This window comes from Bolinopsis microptera, chromosome 2, assembly GCF_026151205.1.
Source record: "Bolinopsis microptera isolate Bmic1 chromosome 2, MBARI_Bmic_1.0, whole genome shotgun sequence".
Classification (NCBI taxonomy): domain Eukaryota; kingdom Metazoa; phylum Ctenophora; class Tentaculata; order Lobata; family Bolinopsidae; genus Bolinopsis; species Bolinopsis microptera.
Window position 1 is genome coordinate 8,633,463 of NC_087073.1, and position 18,481 is coordinate 8,651,943.

Sequence of the window (18,481 nt, forward strand, 5' to 3'; positions counted from 1 at the left end):
TGTAAAAATTGATTGGACCGTTAAATTGATGAGGTCCACTGCTATTATAAACTTATTAACTGAAAAAAAATTATTTGTTATAAAAAATATATAAAAATTTCCTTATTATATATAAAAGTTCCATTATTAAGTTAATACTAAATACAAATGATAACTTGAAGAGTTTTAATTTTTGTCATAGTAAAAAATAATAAATTTGTCAAGCATATAACTAACATATTATAACTAAGTTGATTTTGTAATAAGACTCAAACGAGCATACTACTCTAACATAATCACAGTTGCCACCTTTAAGATAATCATGATAAAGATTGGCTATAAACACAAACGCTCATCCACAAGTTGTATTTAAATCATATTATCCAGATAACAGAATCACGGCAGATACAACCCTTGTTCCAGGAAATACTCCAGAGCAGAATCCCAGGGACCAGGCATGTCAGTAGGGAACTCTAACTCCGCAAACAACCCCTCATACACCCCTGCATACTCTGCTCTAGCTGCCATGACCCGTATAGCATGGTAGTACAGCGTCATGTCAAGGTGGTTCAGATGGATTATCTCTCTATACTGTTTCTCTGTGATGTTAAACCGCTCAGTGAGTCCCTGGTTAAAAGCTAGGCTGTGTTGATCGGTGCCCTGTATGTTCAACGAGTCGAACAAAAGACCCTCAGAAGCGCTGGCGAACTCATCAATTCCTACGAAAGTAAAGTTCTCCAGGTTCACCATGGCAGAGTCAAGTAAGTAGCGCTCGATGCGGTGGTCAGGGGGGATACGGGTCAAGGTGCACTGGCCGTAGGCTAGCATCTTGGTGACTCTGTTGAAGGCAGGGTTGTTGGGACACTGGAGGAAGGAGTCTAGAGAGTCCGGAGGGTCACAGGGGTATCGTTCTCCAACCTTCCTCACATTACACTTCCTCCACCAAGTTTGAGGCCGCTCCTTGTTGGACCTGTACTCGGACAGATACCTATGGACAGGATGGCACATTGACAGAGCGTGATGTAGTTGTCCCTCCACCCGGCATATCCATGAAGCTACTGTAAGTAGGCAGACTTCCAGCAGGTCTCCCAGCTGTTCTCCCGGAGAGTAACCACCTGGACCCACTCTCCCGCTCACACACACTACCTCCTGATACCTTCCTACAGGGGTACCGTGACCAGGTCTCCAACATGTCCAGGTACCGGGAACTACATCCCGGAATCAGGAGGTAGGCTAAAGTCTGGTTATCATCTGTTATATCAAAGTCAGGGAAGTGGTCAACTAGGAGTATTTCTACATCGGTGGTGGGAGGGAGAGGGGAGGTGAGGAAGAAGACGAGGAGGAGGGTGAGGGTGATGAAGAGGATTAGGATGGCATGTTTACAGAGGGAGGTGCTAGAGTTGCGGAGGATGGCTCTGTATGCTATGATGAGTTGGAGTGGTGTTTTATCTGTCTTGAGTTCTAAGTGTCCTGTATTATCTACAGAGGACGCCAGGATATATCAACTGTTGGAGTGTCCCCTGTACTTGCTACTAGTTATATCTGCAACTAAACTACATAACCATCCTGTAGGGGAGGAGAGGTTAGTTTAACCGTCAAGTTACAAATCAGACATTCTTATCAATTGTGAACCTTAAATTAGTATATTTGAAGGTTTAGCAGGAAAATTTAAATTTCCTCGGAAGTTTCTATTAAAATCTTACAAGGGTTCGGGATTCTGGAAATTTTGTGTTGGGAATAAAGCACTAAAACAGTTATCTTTCAAAAATAGCTAAACAAATAATACTAAGAATCAATATCAATCATTCACCAAACTGACAATCTAAGTCATTAACTTTAAGGTTCACTGCGTCCTCAAATTTCAATTCCCGTCCCTCAGCCTCAACGATGCGGTCAAGTCCGATACGGAATGTAACTCCCACAATATTGAAAATTATTATCATGCCATGTATGCACATTGCACACCCAATCTAAGTCAAGAGTTTCCTAAAACAAGTCCTCAGGTAGATCATTACGTGAAATCACATGGAGCGTGACGTCCTAACACGTGGTGCGTGACGTCATAACACGTGGTGCGTGACGTCCTAACACGTGGTGCGTGACGTCCTAACACATGGTATGTGACGTCACTTGTCACCCTCTTTACTGGGCTCGGTATTATGAGAGTACATACTGGACGGTATTGGGATCATATCAGGTTGAACGTAGAACCGCGGCATGTACATGTTGCTACCCCCTCCTGCAAGACGAACATAGACAATTAATAATTAAATTTATTAGCATTAATAATTACTTTAAAACAGGGGATTTATATTGACAGATTTGTGAATTAAGCAACGAGACTAATGTTACATTTGAAACGTATTTCAAGGTGGAATTATGCAGGATCTGCAGAGTAGAATAGGCTAAAGCTTCTGTTATATCTGCAGCAAGGAATATAACCTAGTAGTAGTACACTTATAACCTACTACATTGTAATATAACCTACTACATTTGTAGTTTACAAATAGTAATACTTATGTGATAACTTACCGATAAAACCCTGTTGTTTTCTTATAGCTTCCAACCTTCGTTCTATCTCCCTCTGATCAGCTCCACTTGACTGTTGAGATCAGGGTTTAGGGGTTTTAAGATTATAACCGGTAAACATATTACTGCAACCTTATGAGATTTCTGTGATTGATAGAATAGACTGCTAGGAAGTCCAGATAGGAGATGAGATAAGAAATAGATAAGAGAATTAATGTTAACCTTGTAATGTTGTTGCTGGTTGGACAGCTGTTGAAGCAAAGCAGGTAACCCAGTCCTGGCCAACAACTCAGGATTAATCTGATCTGTCAGTGCCCTCATCTGTTGCTGTTGCTGCTGTTGTTGCTGCTGTTGCTGCTGCTGTTGCTGCTGTTGCTGTTGTTGCTGTTGCTGCTGTTGCATCATCTGAAACATTTACAGTTATATATAATATATGAGCAGAAACCTTTTCTGTTTGCTTTAAACATGATCTGTTCTAGAACACTTGATTGGAATGATATTTTGTCAAGCAGTACGGAATATGTTGGACTTGTTAGACGGGCTCAAATCTACCACACAGTGTTAAAATACACAGTAAAATACCCCACCACAGTACCTGTTGAAGCTGGTTGGGGGATTGAGTATGAGCTGCCAAAGCTGCTGCTAACTCCTGATGTAACAGCCTCTGTTGTCTGGCAGCGTCTGCCTGCTGTGACTCTGCTAGAGACCTCGCCACAGCTTGTTGTTGGGATTCCGCTATAGACCTCGCTACATGCTCTAACGCCTGCATGTCAGTCATTCCCGACACTGATAACCCCCTCAGTTGTGCCTCAGACAGACCAGCAGCTCCTCTCTGTTCGATCAGGGACCTCTGCTGTGCCTCAGACAGACCAGCAGCTCCTCTCTGTTCGATCAGGGACCTCTGCTGTGCCTCAGACAGACCAGCAGCTCCTCTCTGTTCGATCAAGGATCTCTGCTGTGCCTCAGTCAGACCAGCAGCTCCTCTCTGTTCGATCAGGGACCTCTGCTGTGCCTCAGACAGACCAGCAGCTCCTCTCTGTTCGATCAGGGACCTCTGCTGTGCCTCAGACAGACCAGCAGCTCCTCTCTGTTCGATCAGGGATCTCTGCTGTGCCTCAGTCAGACCAGCAGCTCCTCTCTGTTCGATCAAGGACCTCTGCTGTGCCTCAGCTATACTCCTCTGTTGTTCTGCGATAGTTCTACTCTGTTGTTCTGCGATAGTTCTACTCTGCTGTTCAGCTAGTGTTCTGTTCCGCTGCTGCTCTGCTAGTGTTCTGCTCTGTTCTTGTAACCTCTGCCTGTCAACAGTGTATCTGCGCTGTTCAGGTGATGTGGTCCTGTGTTTCTGTTGTTCTGTTAGATGGTTAACCAAGGTTCTCTGTTCTCTAGATCTCCGCTGTTGGTCCATGATGGTGGACAGATCTTCAGTCCGTGGTATTATAGCTGATTTAAACTGGGAGAAAGCTGAACCGCCTGATCCAGGCAAACCTGACCCAGATATAGGTCGCTTCTCAGGGTGCAGAACTCTCGCAGTCGGCATCGACCTGGGGGAGCTAGTTTGAGGGGCGTTTGATTATATTTTAAACTGTTGATATCCGGGAAAACACGGCAAATTAGAAAATACATAAACGGAACAAGGCTGAAAATGAGGAGATGAAAACTGATAACAGTATAAGAAAGTACCTGATGGTTTGATGTTGCTGCCTGGAGGACTCCGGATAACCAGACATCATCTGAACATACTGTTGTCCTGCTGCTGACCTGGCTATAGTCTCCTTGTTCTTACTCTTCAAGTATCCTGCATCTGTCTGTATAACTGAAAATATGAGGTTTAGTTCCTAATCTCTCCAACAATCTGGGATATAGAACAGTACGGTGACTGGGATAACTGGACAATGATTATGGATTTCTCATTATCTCCTACCACAAAATACTAGGTCCTAGAAGAATATTATGAATGATGTGTGAAAATTAAAGCAATGACTTATCGGATATTTTTCTCAAGAACATACGAGACACTTACACACATACAATACATAATTGTTTAAAAATAAATAAATATTAGATCGATGTAACTCGATCACGAAAAGAAGTTTGCATATACATATTATACATGTTATATATACGTTTCCATCACAGCAAGTACGTTATTTCTAATGTGGTGTGTCGACGTCGTCGTTAACAAATGATTTTATATATAGCTGCTTTATCGTAGCTATAATATAGTCGTTCGTCAACAGTAACATGAGTACACGTTCAGGTCATATAATCTTTGAAATACTTTAGTGAAGTTTTTTTATTTAGCTAAATTGTCACTTTGAACAATCATTGAACAAGTGTTCAGTGATATTATGTTACAAGTCTCAACTACAAATACATTGTACATAGTATTAGTACATTCCTGCTAAAATTCTATGGTTTTACTAGTATGTTGTTGTACTATGATTCCTTATGTATGCTGCTATCTCTCTATCACGCAGATAAAGTTACTGTTGCATTTTGAGTTTGTCGTTAAGGGTCTGCCCACACTACGCCATGTGGCGACGGGCCACATGGCCCGATTCACCTAAACACATTGTGCCACTTGGCGTGGAAACTCTCGGGGAATAGAGGCATGGATTTTTAAAATCCGTGCCAGAATTCCTCGAGAGTTTCCACGCCAACTGGCGGGAGCTTTTTAAAATCCGTGCCTCTAGTCCCCTTGCTAAATCCACGCCAAGTGGCACAGTGTGTTTAGAGGACGGGCCACATGGCGTGACTACTTACGCCAAGTGGCACAGTGTGTTTAGGTGAATCGGGCCATGTGGCCCGTCTAGTCGCCACATGGCGTAGTGTGGGCAGACCCTTACATCAGAATCTTTCTAGTTTAGTAGTTTGCAGTGATAACAGTAATACCTGAATTATTATATTCTAATTTTTCACGTGAATCAATCACTCTATTTTACAATTTGGTAGCTGGTGCTCAACGATTTAATCTTATTTGGTTAAACTTTTTCTGAAGAGTTTGCTAAGGCGAAATAGTTGCGGTAAACTAAATTTTGACATGATTATGATAAACTTAATATTTTATTCTCTTATTGGAAACATCGTTCATCAAAATAATCATATTTCAGCAACAAATGACCCATAAAGAAACACAGTATGAAAAATACCTACGAAATGGAAAGGAGATATTCGATTTCTACTGCTCGAATAGAGACCCACAACCCATCATGCTTCCCAGAGCCCCTCAGCAGCAATATGTTGACTTCTATGCAAACGAAGATGAGCCCACATGTAGTTTTCGAAACGATAAACAACAGCAATTGAACTATGAGGCAGAGGTAATAGTTTACAGGGCATTAGAAAGTCAAGACGAAAATTTCATTGTTCTTCATAATTTGGAGTTCACTCACCACCAATTCTATTTGGGTGACACCAATCACGATAAACAAAGATGTATGAAGTGCAAAAAGATGGCAGCTAATAGAGAAGGCGAGTGCGATTTTGTGATCATAGGTGCCAACTATTTTGTTATAATTGAAGTCAAAAATATTTGCGGGCCAAAAATCGGAGCCCAATCAGAATCTTGGTGTACTGAAGAAATGTCACTATCATTGGCCGGTTCATTTAGAAAATCGATCGAGCAAAGAGAAAAGTTAAAAAGATTTATTAGAAGATTCTGCAAACGCTTATCTATTTTTCAATTTACCGCATATCCTAATTTCCAAAGGAAATACGAGAATAGATTCCAGTTGAAAAGAGAAGACAAATCAACAGTCCTTTTCGCAGAAGACATTCATGATTTCAAGGTTTGGTGGAAAGACAATGTAAGTGATCTATCCTTGGACGAACCATTACACTCAGAGTTCGCACCAAGCATGAGGAAGTAAGGAACATGTTGCTAGCTGTGTGGTGCACAAAAAATAACACTTGTGATCCATCTAAATGCAGTTTAGGCAGGTGCATATCAGTCATAGATGAGCAACTGCGCTCAGGAAGATTTACATTCAGGAGCAGTAACCCTGAAGTTATTCCAACAACGGCAACTTTCAAGGACTTTTTGGGCAGTAGACAACTTGACCAAACAACAGAATGATATAATCAATTCAACTGAGAAGTTTTTGTGGATTAATGGACCCGCAGGAACGGGTAAAACCGTTGTTATGTCAGCTAAAATATTGCAGCTAGCTTTGTCAAATAAACAAAACAAAGTGGTGTTAAATTGTTTAGTGGAAGATAGAAAGCCCTCAGATCATTATCAGAAGGTTCTCCTCAAAGCCGGTGTAAAGGTTTGTATAAAATTTGTTCTGGTCTCCGAGACACCAGTTCAAATATGTTCTGAAATATCTACCTTACTGCAAGATTTTCAAGTTATCATAGCAGTACCAGCCGGTCTTCAATATAACTTAAAGCTTTTACAAAATACTGAATGGCTGAATGGATTGTTTGATTCATTACGGGACATCAACGTACACGTGTTTGTTGATGAAATACAAACAATTCTTGGTTCTCCTGTAGTGGAACAGGACAACTATCAAATCATCGAATCCCTCCTCCGCCTATCAGACAGAAATTACGTCTGGGTGGCATGCGATTTCATACAAATGGTTTATTCCACTACAAAATCTAATGCGAATTTACCCAATTTTATTCAAAACAGATTGTCTCCTCGACAGCAAGTGAGTCTAGTAAAGAACTTGAGAAATACGTATAACTTATCTAAGACTTTTGAAATAATAAGGAATAAAGTGATGGAGTCGAGAAGTTCAGTGTCAGATGTTATGGATATAATCTTCCCTTTACAAACACCCGGGCATTACATACATGGACCAAAAACCACCATACATGTCCTGGAGAACTTTAACAATGATTTGATATATTCTATCTACGCTAAGGAAATGAATCAGTTATCTGCAGATGGCTTAATAATAAGTCAAAGTGACTTAAGGATTATTTACACTGCAATTGATGTTGAAACAAGATCTTTGGTTAAGAACATTGGTAAGGAACTACCAGAAGTTATGAAACCTTTGCCACACGTGTCTACATATTCATCAGAGTGGCCAGTAGTTATTGTTCTTCAAACGCTCCTAGACTATCATATTGAGACGATTGAGAAACTGAACTTAAATCGGGAATTTATTTTCAGGAAAGCGGCCGACATAGAGATTCTTTACATAACTATGTCAAGAGCACGGGTGAAGTGTACTGTAATAATGTTCCCACTGGAGGGAATGATATTTGACAATTTTAATCGCATGAAAGATTTGTTGGATAAACTTAAAGATTCTGTAACGATACGTCGATACCCTATCACACCTCCATCTTGGACACCTACATCAATAGCAGATAAAAAGTCATTTAATGATTACCACGACGACAGATTTCCTAAATTATGTCCAGTAAAAGATTATTTTGAGTTGCCATATGATTTAAGAGATTGCTTTGTTCAAAAACCGATTTAATATCAATCTACATTGTATGGTTTCCATTATATTAGGAATTATTCACTTCATGAGGATTGAGGAATAATGTTTTCATAATTAAAATTTCACTGTTTGACTGCATTTTTCATGAAAGGCCATCTAGCAAGGTCACTGAGGATAGCAGGAGACACAATTGTGGTACTGAAAGTTTTATTCTCAAATAAAGCTTTGATTAACGGAATATCATTAAAACATAAAATGAGATTTTGGAAGATTTTTGAAGAGAAGCTTTTCTGCCGTCTCCTTGACCCAAATTTTGCGGTTTTGACTGATTTTTTGACCAGTGACCAATCAGTGAGGTCGGTGAGAGTGACACAAGTCGCCATCAAGGTACTAGAAGCAGTATGTCCGGAGAAAACTTTGATGCAATGAGAGAAAATTACCTGAGTTAGGGCTCCTCCTTATGATATGGTCGCCGGAGTTGCCAGGACTAACTGAGGGTTTGAGTCTCATAACATTTCTCTGAGCAGCTTGTTGTTGAGCTGCATGTTGCTGAGCAGCATGTTGTCCCATACTGGTCTGTAGGTACCTCAGTGTATCCTGCTTCGAGGTATCTTGGAGGGAACAAGTTTGAGTTAAGGAGAGCCTTGACATGGCGAGAGAGAGGGGAAGCGGGGGCTTATACATTTATTATTATCATGTATATGATTATCCTAATTGCATTCTAAATGCATTTTAAGAAATGTGATAAAGACAGTACAAACTCACGGCTGACTGGGAGGCTCATTGAAGAGAGAGCCTGAGCGAGGTGAGGGTTGCTAGCCAGCAGACTCGCCATCTCCTCTGTCATGACATTTCCTGTAGCTGACACAGCTCCTGCCACTGCTCCTGACATGGCCCCAGACACTGTCCCTGGTAAAGACCCCAGAACAACCCCTGAAGATGCAGGTGGTGCGGGTGAGATTGTCACTATCGGACCGTTCTCTTTCTTCATGACGGCGTGTGCTTGCTGCTGTTAGGTGATAGGAATGTAAGCTGACGTTTGGAAAGAAATGGGGTAGTTCTTGCAACGATCTAAAAAACACAGTTTTCCTAGAAATGTAACTTATGATGAATGTACATTTGCATTGTACATTGTACATGTTTGATCAACTCTTTACCTGTTGCTGTTGTTTAACTGATAAGTCTTGCTGAGATTTGAGAATAGTTTTCCTGATAGAGGGCTGTTTGTCCTCGTGTCTGTTAATTACAGAACTCTTAGTATCTCCTTCTCCCGTCCTGGTTGAATGAGATGTTAGGATTTTAGGGTGTCTGGCTTAGAATATGGTTATTGGTGGGTGTATGAATGGAGTTGGGGTGAAAGATTACGATGAAACTTGAAGAGTTGAGAGAATCAGATATAATTTAATTTTCAATTGTGGCTACGGAACTGATTTTATGCAAGATATGGACAATGGGCATTTAGAATCAGTTTACTCACATGTTGGGTTGGGTGATGTTGGTCTCATCTGACATGTCGTAACAGAGCGGTAGGTCACAGCTAGAAGAAGATGATGAGGGTCTGCTCACTTTTTTCCTGGCTTCCTCTGTTTCGTCTGCGTCATCCGTTTCACTTCCACCTCCTAGTTGGTGTGATAACATTGTTAAAGATAGTTACTTGATATGCTATTTATAACTTAGGCCAGATTGATAGACAGGCATTTTCGAAAATGGCATTATAAATGGTCGGTACTAGTTTTTGACCCTACTACATTTTAAAACAAATCGCTCGCAAAGATGTATCCCTTACCAATAGATATAGTGCGAGACTGTTTGTTAGCACAGATGTATCCCTTACCAATAGATATAGTGCGAGACTGTTTGTTAGCTATCTTGTTGGAGAAGTGAGCAGCTATAGGATCGTTACTAGTAGTCTGGTTGGGTACTCTGCCTACCACCCTCTTCTTCTCCGTTGTCTTACTCGTCACCGGCTCGTCCTCTGACGAGTCGAAGTCGTATACTTTAAATACGGACGACTTCTTGTCCACTGAGCCCTTCTCTGTTCCTTTCTTCTTGGGGGTTATCACTTTGTCTTTCACCTGAAGATGGGGGGTTATCACTTTGTTACACTTTTGTGTGACTCATCAAATACCGGGTTTTATTTTAGCCTATCAAAAGAAAGACATAAACAATAAATATAACAGTGAGATTAATTATTGAAACTATAGATAAGAATGCCTAAGAACAATCTAAAGCTCTAGCTAACTGCTAAAATAATAAATCGTAGCCCCCCCCCCCCCCCCCCCCCGCCAACATACCACTTCGAAAGTTTCGGTGGTGTTGTGGTCGCCTCCCCTCATGTGCGACTCCCCAATCCACCCAGCTATCTTTATAGGGTTCCCCATGTTATCTTTAGTTTCTACTGGAGTGAGGATCGTGTATCCTTCTTTCTGAGACCTGTCAGAGCAACTTTTAGAGTTGACAATTATTATTAATCTTGATGAATGCTTACTTACTGAAACACTGAGTGTTATAGTCAAGGGGTAGCATGAAAAAAATCCTATTAAAATATTAAACATTTTTCATGCTAACAATGTATTACATAAAACGAATATAGCTCTCCACGTGACGCGACGTAGAGTCAAACCACGTGACGTGGAATCAAACCACGTGATGTTTAGTTTCCTCACCTGTTCAACATCATGGTTTTGAGAGCTTTCTCTCCTTGGTCGTCATCAGAGGAGGTTATCTTCTCTCCCTCCTCAATCTTCACAAACTTGTCTTTAGTTTTACGTCCAGGCCCTGTTCTTAACACGTACTTCCGCTTTGTGGGACCTCCATCTGAGAGGATTTATCATTTAAGTGACAAAAATGTTTATAGATTCGAGGTTATAAAGGAACAGGGAAGAAATCGACATTTTTCAATAAGATACACTCGATAGGATTAGATAATGAAAAAGTTGCACAAATTATCTTAATAAAGGATGCGCGCCCCTTTTAGAGACCGCTATTTTAAAGTTGTATCCTGAAACCCAGCATAAGTTGCGTACGGTCAAGAGCAAGAAGGAGCGACCTCCAGAAATAAAAACTTAACCTTGCTGAGCGGTCGTCTCCTCTGCTGTTTCCTCCCCAGCATGAGACTTAGCAGTGAGTCGGGGCAGGTTCTTGTAGGCGGAGCTGGTGGTGGAGGGTGGTGGACCAGGGGTCTGGATGTCTGGGGCTGGGGTCTTATTGTCTTCTGTTTCGAACCTGGATACGATGTACAAGTAATAAATGACCAATACAAATGGTTTTTTATTTAAATAAACGATTTCAATGCTACTTTTATTTCCGTTACAAAGTTATTGACTTTTAAACAAGAATCTCCAAACTAAAAAGTGGTACTAACTTGTTCCAGCGCTTCATTGAGGGGGGAGCAGCCTGCCCCACATCACTACCCCTGTGAATCTGAGGCATATGTGGAGGGAGGGTGTGTGAGAAGAGTGGGGGTGGGTTAGCAGCAGGGTTGTGGAGAGGAGGTGGTGGAGGGTGGGAGGTGGGGGCACACTCCTCCTGGATACTGCTCACCATAGCTATCACATCTGGCGTGGTGGGGCGGGGCAGGTTACTGTCGTGGTGGGGTTCTAGTGGGGGTAGTGTGTTGCAGGACTCAGAGTGGGACGTTGCTATGCAGGTTGCTATGGAGCGCACTTCCGCATCACGTGAGTTTTCTATCTCTTCCAGTGTTTTCTGTATCGCTGCTGGGTCGCTCTCTAGCTTTAGATCGTTACCCTGGGAAAGGAGCGTTAGTTGCGAGGAAACAGGTAGTTACTCAAAGTTAGGCCACATTCTAGACAAATCTATGAAAGGAATAATTGAGGGTGAATCAGTTGAATTCTGTGATGTAGTTGGATAGCAGTTGACCAACAAACTAGGACCAGTGACCGAACTTTTGAGGGGGTCCCGGACCCCAACCGCCAAACGGTGCCCGCGGGGCAGCCGCGCCCATATTTGGTCCAAATTAGGCCCAATTTAGCCAAATACCCTGAACATGCCGAAAATCCAGATTTTAGGTGCTTTACTTGTAGCTAGTGGTCCCCTGAACTTGTATATGAATTTTCATCAAGATTGGACAAAAAATAACTGAGTTATGAGCCAAAAACCATATGACCATATTTGGGCATATGCACCAAATTTGATCGATTTTGGCCCATAAATTAGTCAAATATCAATATTTTTGAATGAAACTAACTTTATATGGAAGGTAAGCCTATACTACACATTATCTATGATTATCAGCTCAGTATCTACCTAACTGTGGATTCTGTGGTCAAATAATCGCAAAAAATGAACAAAACTGCCCATATCTCAGTTCGCGATAATTGCAAAACTGACTTCGCTCAAAACAATAGAACTCAATAGGGTTTCAATATTTTTACATGAAATTTTCAGAATCAACGTAGAATCGCATTTCGACCTTAAGTTTTGTATTATAATTTTGAGTTAGGCCTTTACAAAAATTTGGCGGCCAAATTCCAAAATTTGCAATGCAAAATTCAGAATTTGTCGAAATGCGATTCTACGTTGATTCTGAAAATTTCATGTAAAAATATTGAAACCCTATTGAGTTCTATTGTTTTCACCGAAGTCAGTTTTGCAAATATCGCGAACTGAGATATGGGCAGTTTTGTTCATTTTTTGCGATTATTTGAACACAGAATCCACAGTTAGGTAGATACTGAGCTGATAATCATAGATAATGTGTAGTATAGGCTTACCTTCCATATAAAGTTAGTTTCATTCAAAAATATTGATATTTGACTAATTTATGGGCCAAAATCGATCAAATTTGGTGCATATGCCCAAATATGGTCATATGGTTTTTGGCTCATAACTCAGTTATTTTTTGTCCAATCTTGATGAAAATTCATATACGAGTTCAGGGGACCACTAGCTACAAGTAAAGCACCTAAAATCTGGATTTTCGGCATGTTCAGGGTATTTGGCTAAATTGGGCCTAATTTGGACCAAATATGGGCGTGGCTGCCCCGCGGGCACCGTTTGGCGGTTGGGGTCCGGGACCCCCTCAAAAGTTCGGTCACTGGTCCTAGTTTGTTGGCCAACTGCTATCTCGAAACCAAGTTTCACAAAAAAATCAAGGTGAACCCCCCCCCCCCCCCCCCCCCCCCCCTTAACACTATCTAGACAATGCACTTTACCGAAGGAACCTTATCATTTTAGTAAACATTACCCTCTTTGACAATTGTTGACGATATCTTAGCGGAATAAGCATTTTCATTCGTGGTCTGAAACCCTGAGTGAATTTTAGTGAATGAGTGAACATGCGAATGAGAACAAACAAGTGGGTGAAAGAAATAGATTTGTAAGTGAGTGTTTGGGGAATTCAGAGAGTGACTTACGTCCAGGACTCCGTTTTCTATCACAGCGTTCACATTAGACATCACATTAGAATCAACATCAAAATCGTCTATATTTGATCCTGAATCGTCGGAGGAATCTGCTTTAGAGTTAGACTTCATCTGCTCCTGACTCTTTTGACTCTGAAATAAACGTGCAGGTCAATGCACTGAAAATAAGAAGAGTGCTTAAGTAAATACAACAACGTCAACAAACGGAGGTAACATGTGATGATCAAGACTGCAAGCAACACACTTTATGAGTTCCAGTCAACATTGGAAAGTCAAAATGAAAACGAAACTAATTTAACGGAAAGTTAAAGTTTCTGTACGTGAATAAGAGAGGGGTTCTTGAAGCAATCGTCCAGGGCAAGTCGTTTCCTGTGGTTGTGGAAGTAGTGTTTGACTTGCGCTGCTGTCTTGGTAGGAATCTCCTTAGCAATCTTGTTCCAGTTCTTGCCCAGCTTCCGCAATACTGAAAATTGAATGATCATTATCTTGGTAATCTGGTACTGATATCCAATCAGACGGTAAAAATCCTGGTGGATTATGGACACAAATGCCCAATAATACCAACAGCTGACCAAAAAAACAGACAAAGGACTCACATTCTCGTAGAGTCTCAATATCCTGCTCGTTCCATCCTTTACCAGACTCAGTTTCGTTCTCAACCCTCTTAGACCTCGTGATACGCGGCGTGGCGGGAGATAACGGGGTCTGCAAGTTGATAGAAGCCTAAGATGAAAACAAAATCTACTAATAGTAATGGCCTTAATCTTGAAGTTTCATGTATTTTCCGTCAATCTACCTGCCAGTAGTTAGTGTTAATCCACCTAAAAACTGCTGCAGAAAGTCCCGAAATTATACCTGTTCTTTTACTCACGCTTATTTGAGCGACATCTTTAGGAGGTACAATTCCCTTCCTCTTTTTCTTTGGTAGCAGAGCCTTGTAGTTCTCCTTCTTCTTTGACAGATAGTAATAGTGGACACATTGAGCTACCTAGGAGATTGGGTTCTTCTTTAAGGAAACCTCACATTGCATAAAATATTGTAACTAATGTCTAGACAGCACGTAACGCATCACGTAGTTACGCGTTACGCGACGCGTTATGTTCCATCTTAACAATCACTTTCTTATTATCCTTTAATTTTTATCGGTTTTTCGGCTTTGAAAAAAAAAACAGCGCAGAACCTTGTCTCCGATAATTCGAACGATATAGAAAAAAAGGTACTAACATTTTTAGTAGGAATATTGGCGGCGATCTTGTGGAACACTTTGCCATGTTGAGCAAACTTTTCCCTGAAGGTCAGTCGCTCACTCTCCGTCCACACATTGTGCACTGTTAAGATGTGAGACTTGTGTTGCTGGGCTGGACTGAACTCCCTCCCTGAACGATAATTTACTTAAATTGATAATTTTAAGTTCCACGAGAGGAGGAATCGACTGACTTGGTAGCGGATTTCAATCCGAATTCAGGGCACATTGCGTGAGTTTTAAAAGGTCTTAAAAATATGTCACAAACCGTTCTCGTTGTAAAAGCGTTTAGCCTTCTCCACAGGGTTGAGCATCATGTGGGGGGTGGTGGCTGCTGTCTCCAGCTGCTTGTCCTCACTCTCCTGGTGCTCTGTTAACTGTTCCACTATCTCTGCTAACTCCGCCTCACTCCGCACTGCGTTACCCGAACTCCGTGCTCTTTAAACATTATCACAGTGAGATGTTATAATGATGAATGTTTTTCCTAATTTATACGACAGATTGTAAAATCTCGGCACCGCTCATCGAATGTTTTTTAAATGTAAGAGTTGTGCGTAAAGACGAAACATGAAAGGTGCAAGACGATGAGTACTAAAACTGTAAAATATCCGGCAGAATTCAGTTGATCTCCTTACGAATTATTGGTTGAGGAGCACAACCCTAGCTTGAAACGTTTTCTATACCTGTTAAAACGTTCCTCCTGCTCCAGTTTCCGTTTTATGGTCGGGAACATAGTCTCAAAATATTTCCTACACTGCAACAAGTCCTTCTGTCTCTTTGGGTTCTCCTCCAGTATCTTCAGCTTCTCCTGCCATACCACGTACTTTGTATTGTACTCCTCTACCAGCTGCTTCTCCTGAAACACAACATAGTCAGTTTCTCCTTCCAAACCACGTACTTAATAATCGTACTCCTGGGATATACAGTGAGGTTATAATTTATGTGGGTGTCAGGTTATGTTTAGGATTTATTTTACCAGAAAGTATGGTCGCTTTCATTACCCAATAGTTATAATGATAAGTCTGCAAAGAATGTAATCTCTGTTTGGTAAACCAAATAGCAAATTTTTCTATTATAAAAGCTGATAACGAATCAGATAACAGCATCTAAGTTAATCTGCTACCATAACCTTAAACGTCGACTGATGAGTTTAGTGCGACCAATCACAATGACTAATTCTACTGATAAAATAATTCGACCAATGGCAACAGCTCAATTTACGGTAATTTATGAAAAAGATAAGACTGATTTAAAAGTATAGTCGCATTGTCCTACATCTCATAATTGTTAAGCTTGTGGCTGATTGATCGTTAAATATCGTTTTAATATTCAGTGCAGAAATTAACCTTTTCTATTTTCCCTAGCTCACTTACGATGTTTTAGAACGAAGATACTAACTATTACATGATAGGTATGCCCAAGATCACAGCAACCACAAGGGACACCATGCAGTATTTTGAAAAAGCCTGGTCTGGAATCTCTGACAACCGATGAGATTCTCACAGCGCTAACTAACGACATGGTATAAAACCATCCATCGAATCATCGAAAATGGTTCACTATCCTCCCTATATTGCGGAACAACGATTGTTCGTCTACTTGAAGGAAGAGAATGGAGTCTTCTACCCTCAGCTTAAACGACGATTTCAAATGAAATTCAACCGACCATCCCCTTGCCGGAAAAGCTGCTTTGATATGCATCACAACATCAAGTTCACTTTTTCTGCACACAATCGGCAAAGAGCCGACAGAAGACGAACTGCGAGGATCGAAGAAAACATCACCATGGTTGTTGGTGACGTGATGGATCTATGGATACACCTAAAATTGGCACCCGAAAACGAGCTCCTGCCTTAGACCTCAGCAGATCATCACTTCAACGAATCCTAAAGCGAGATCTTTCTAACCGGGCCTATCGGATCACAAAGAAACGCAAACTTTTAGACCGTGATTTCCAATCGAGGATAGATTTTGCCAACACATTCCTGTTCAAGCAAAATGCGGATCCTTACATTGAGTACGAAATCTGGTACAGCGACGAGGCTCACTGCCACATCAACGGATACGTCAACTCGCAGAATGTAATTCACTGGGGCTCTGCTAGACCGGATGAAGTGGTGAAGAGAGAAGCTTTTCCTGAAAAGATAAGAAGTCTCCCTCCGTTGCCCTCTTCAAAGTCCTAAAGGATCTTCCAACATGGAATTCTCTCGACCTTTCTCATCTCCAGTTTCCTGCTCTTCCTCCTTCTCTCCGGTCTTCAGTTCCTGAACTTCTATCCTTCATCGATCATCGTCTTCTTCCTGAGAACGAGCACCTCCTTCCTCGCTGCGACTACAAGGAGTTCCTGGAACTGGCAAAGCTATACATTGGTGGAACAATTGAACGCAAGAAGAGGTGGACCTTCAAGATTTCCCGTCCTGGGGCGAACCACCACGCCAGGTGGATGTCGAAAGCGATCTACATTCTTAAGCTGGCGCTCATCGGTCATCGACTCAACCAATCAAAACTCTCCTGGCAGAAGAAGGAGAAAGTCCGCCTCCTAGCCCCTTGGATCGTGTTCTGCTACATGCAGTTCTGGTTCCTTTCTCCGTCCCTAGAAGATGCAGCAGTAAACGACCTCAAGCTGTTCTTATCTCTACAGAGGGGTATAGCATAGGACTCAGTGGCGGAAGTCACTGCGGCGGTGTACAGTCCGGCGGAGGACGGTACAGCGGAGGCCGGTACGGCGGTACTTTCCACCGACCTTGGACATCGACGACCTCCTCGTCTACTTCCAGACGACATGGATCCAGGGACTCACCACCTCCTCTGGTACTGGACGAGCCAAGTTCCCTCCACTCTCCTGGAACGCTTACGATCGGACCCACTTCCACATGAACAGAACGAACAACTTCGTGGAGTCCTGGAACAAGAAGTTCTCCGCTATCCTTGGACACTCCAACCCCACCATCTACAACTTCATCACAGCACTTCAGATGGAGCAGAGTTCAACAGATGGGAAACACGCAGCCTACCTGGTCGGAGAGAACCCACCGAAGAGGAAGAAAGCTCACAGCGACAAGGACAGGAGGATTCACCGCATCGTGCAGAACTACCACTCTTACGAAGATGATGTCTTGGCTTACTTGGATCTGTTCAGAAGTGTTCTGTGAATTATTGATTGCTGTAACTTCTTGATAATGATTTGTGGGATTTAGATATTATTGCTATTGAGTGTGTCAAGTTATATTAACTTTTTGATTTTCAACAACTCAATATTCTCGATTTACATTGTCTGCAAAGCCCTGAATAAAAAAAATGAACAACTAAACTAACAAGAATTATACAGAATGATAAAGAGAAAATTAAAAAATAAAACTTATAATGCGAATCTAGAACAAAACTTAGAAACAAGTTGAATGTGTAAGTTCTGTCTTAGGTACAGTTTCTAGTAGTAGTAGTAGTACCGCCGTACTGTCCAAAGTAAAGTGGGTGTCATGTGATCCGCCGTTCCGTCCAACCTTTTTGGAAAGTACCGCCGTACCGGCCTCCGCTGTACCGTCCTCCGCCGGACTGTACACCGCCGCAGTGACTTCCGCCACAGTGACCGGTTCCCACTTGGTACCTCTCAGAAGAGTTGATTCCGATTGCCCTCTTCTCAGATAAAGTCCCGGACGAGGAGAAGGAAGTCCTTGCGGCTAAGATAGGAAAACTGCCGCCTCAATCTCTACCTATCCAGAAACCTAAACTGCAACTGCCTACAATCAGTGAGAAGTCTCGTCTAGGTGACTTCGTGGGACCTCGCTCTATCCTCATCTTCCAGTTACTCGGGGAGTCCCATACCTTCCTATCAACAGATGAGTGGTGGCTTCTACCTCAGTACGACGACATGAAGCGGAGTCTCCGGAATCTTGTGCCTCTGAACGACTCCTGCGAGCGGGCTTTAGCGCTAGCCA

General features: G+C 41.9%; 3 protein-coding genes across 16 annotated transcripts in view; 1 reads left to right on the forward strand and 2 right to left on the reverse strand.

Moving 5' to 3' along the window:
• Positions 1-18,481, forward strand: part of LOC134826285 (stomatin-like) — a 54,010-nt gene that overhangs the window by 53 nt on the left and 35,476 nt on the right. The window lies entirely within an intron of this gene.
• LOC134826286 (uncharacterized) lies at positions 290-1,186 on the reverse strand. The gene has a single exon (XM_063838616.1). The coding sequence runs from the start codon at positions 985-987 to the stop codon at positions 376-378; it is 612 nt and encodes a 203-aa protein (XP_063694686.1). The 5' UTR covers positions 988-1,186; the 3' UTR covers positions 290-375.
• Positions 1,742-18,481, reverse strand: part of LOC134826283 (AF4/FMR2 family member lilli-like) — a 28,950-nt gene continuing 12,210 nt past the window's right edge. Inside the window, exons 6-28 of one of the 9 annotated variants that reach the window (XM_063838605.1) lie at positions 15,230-15,402; positions 14,815-14,984; positions 14,528-14,679; positions 14,175-14,291; positions 13,900-14,008; positions 13,624-13,766; positions 13,295-13,435; positions 13,126-13,188; positions 11,284-11,666; positions 10,990-11,144; positions 10,586-10,736; positions 10,214-10,352; positions 9,754-9,994; positions 9,397-9,538; positions 9,077-9,194; positions 8,685-8,928; positions 8,360-8,530; positions 4,192-4,324; positions 3,510-4,052; positions 3,104-3,356; positions 2,731-2,913; positions 2,512-2,581; positions 1,742-2,218 (exon numbers count right to left, since the gene is read on the reverse strand). In XM_063838605.1, coding sequence (XP_063694675.1) covers positions 2,106-2,218; positions 2,512-2,581; positions 2,731-2,913; positions 3,104-3,356; positions 3,510-4,052; positions 4,192-4,324; positions 8,360-8,530; positions 8,685-8,928; positions 9,077-9,194; positions 9,397-9,538; positions 9,754-9,994; positions 10,214-10,352; positions 10,586-10,736; positions 10,990-11,144; positions 11,284-11,666; positions 13,126-13,188; positions 13,295-13,435; positions 13,624-13,766; positions 13,900-14,008; positions 14,175-14,291; positions 14,528-14,679; positions 14,815-14,984; positions 15,230-15,402 — 4,107 coding nt within the window. In that variant the 3' untranslated portion in view covers positions 1,742-2,105. Of the gene's footprint in view, positions 2,219-2,511; positions 2,582-2,730; positions 2,914-3,103; positions 4,053-4,191; positions 4,325-8,359; positions 8,531-8,684; positions 8,929-9,076; positions 9,195-9,396; positions 9,539-9,753; positions 9,995-10,213; positions 10,353-10,585; positions 10,737-10,989; positions 11,145-11,283; positions 11,667-13,125; positions 13,189-13,294; positions 13,436-13,623; positions 13,767-13,899; positions 14,027-14,174; positions 14,292-14,527; positions 14,680-14,814; positions 14,985-15,229; positions 15,403-18,481 lie in introns of all 9 variants that reach the window. The other 8 variants (XM_063838608.1, XM_063838607.1, XM_063838606.1 and 5 more) reach the window with 8 other exon arrangements.

What these genes read in the sequence shown, in the direction of transcription:
- LOC134826286 (XM_063838616.1), bottom strand. Translation starts at nt 987, where the DNA reads ATGTGCCATCCTGTCCATAGGTATCTGTCCGAGTACAGGTCCAACAAG.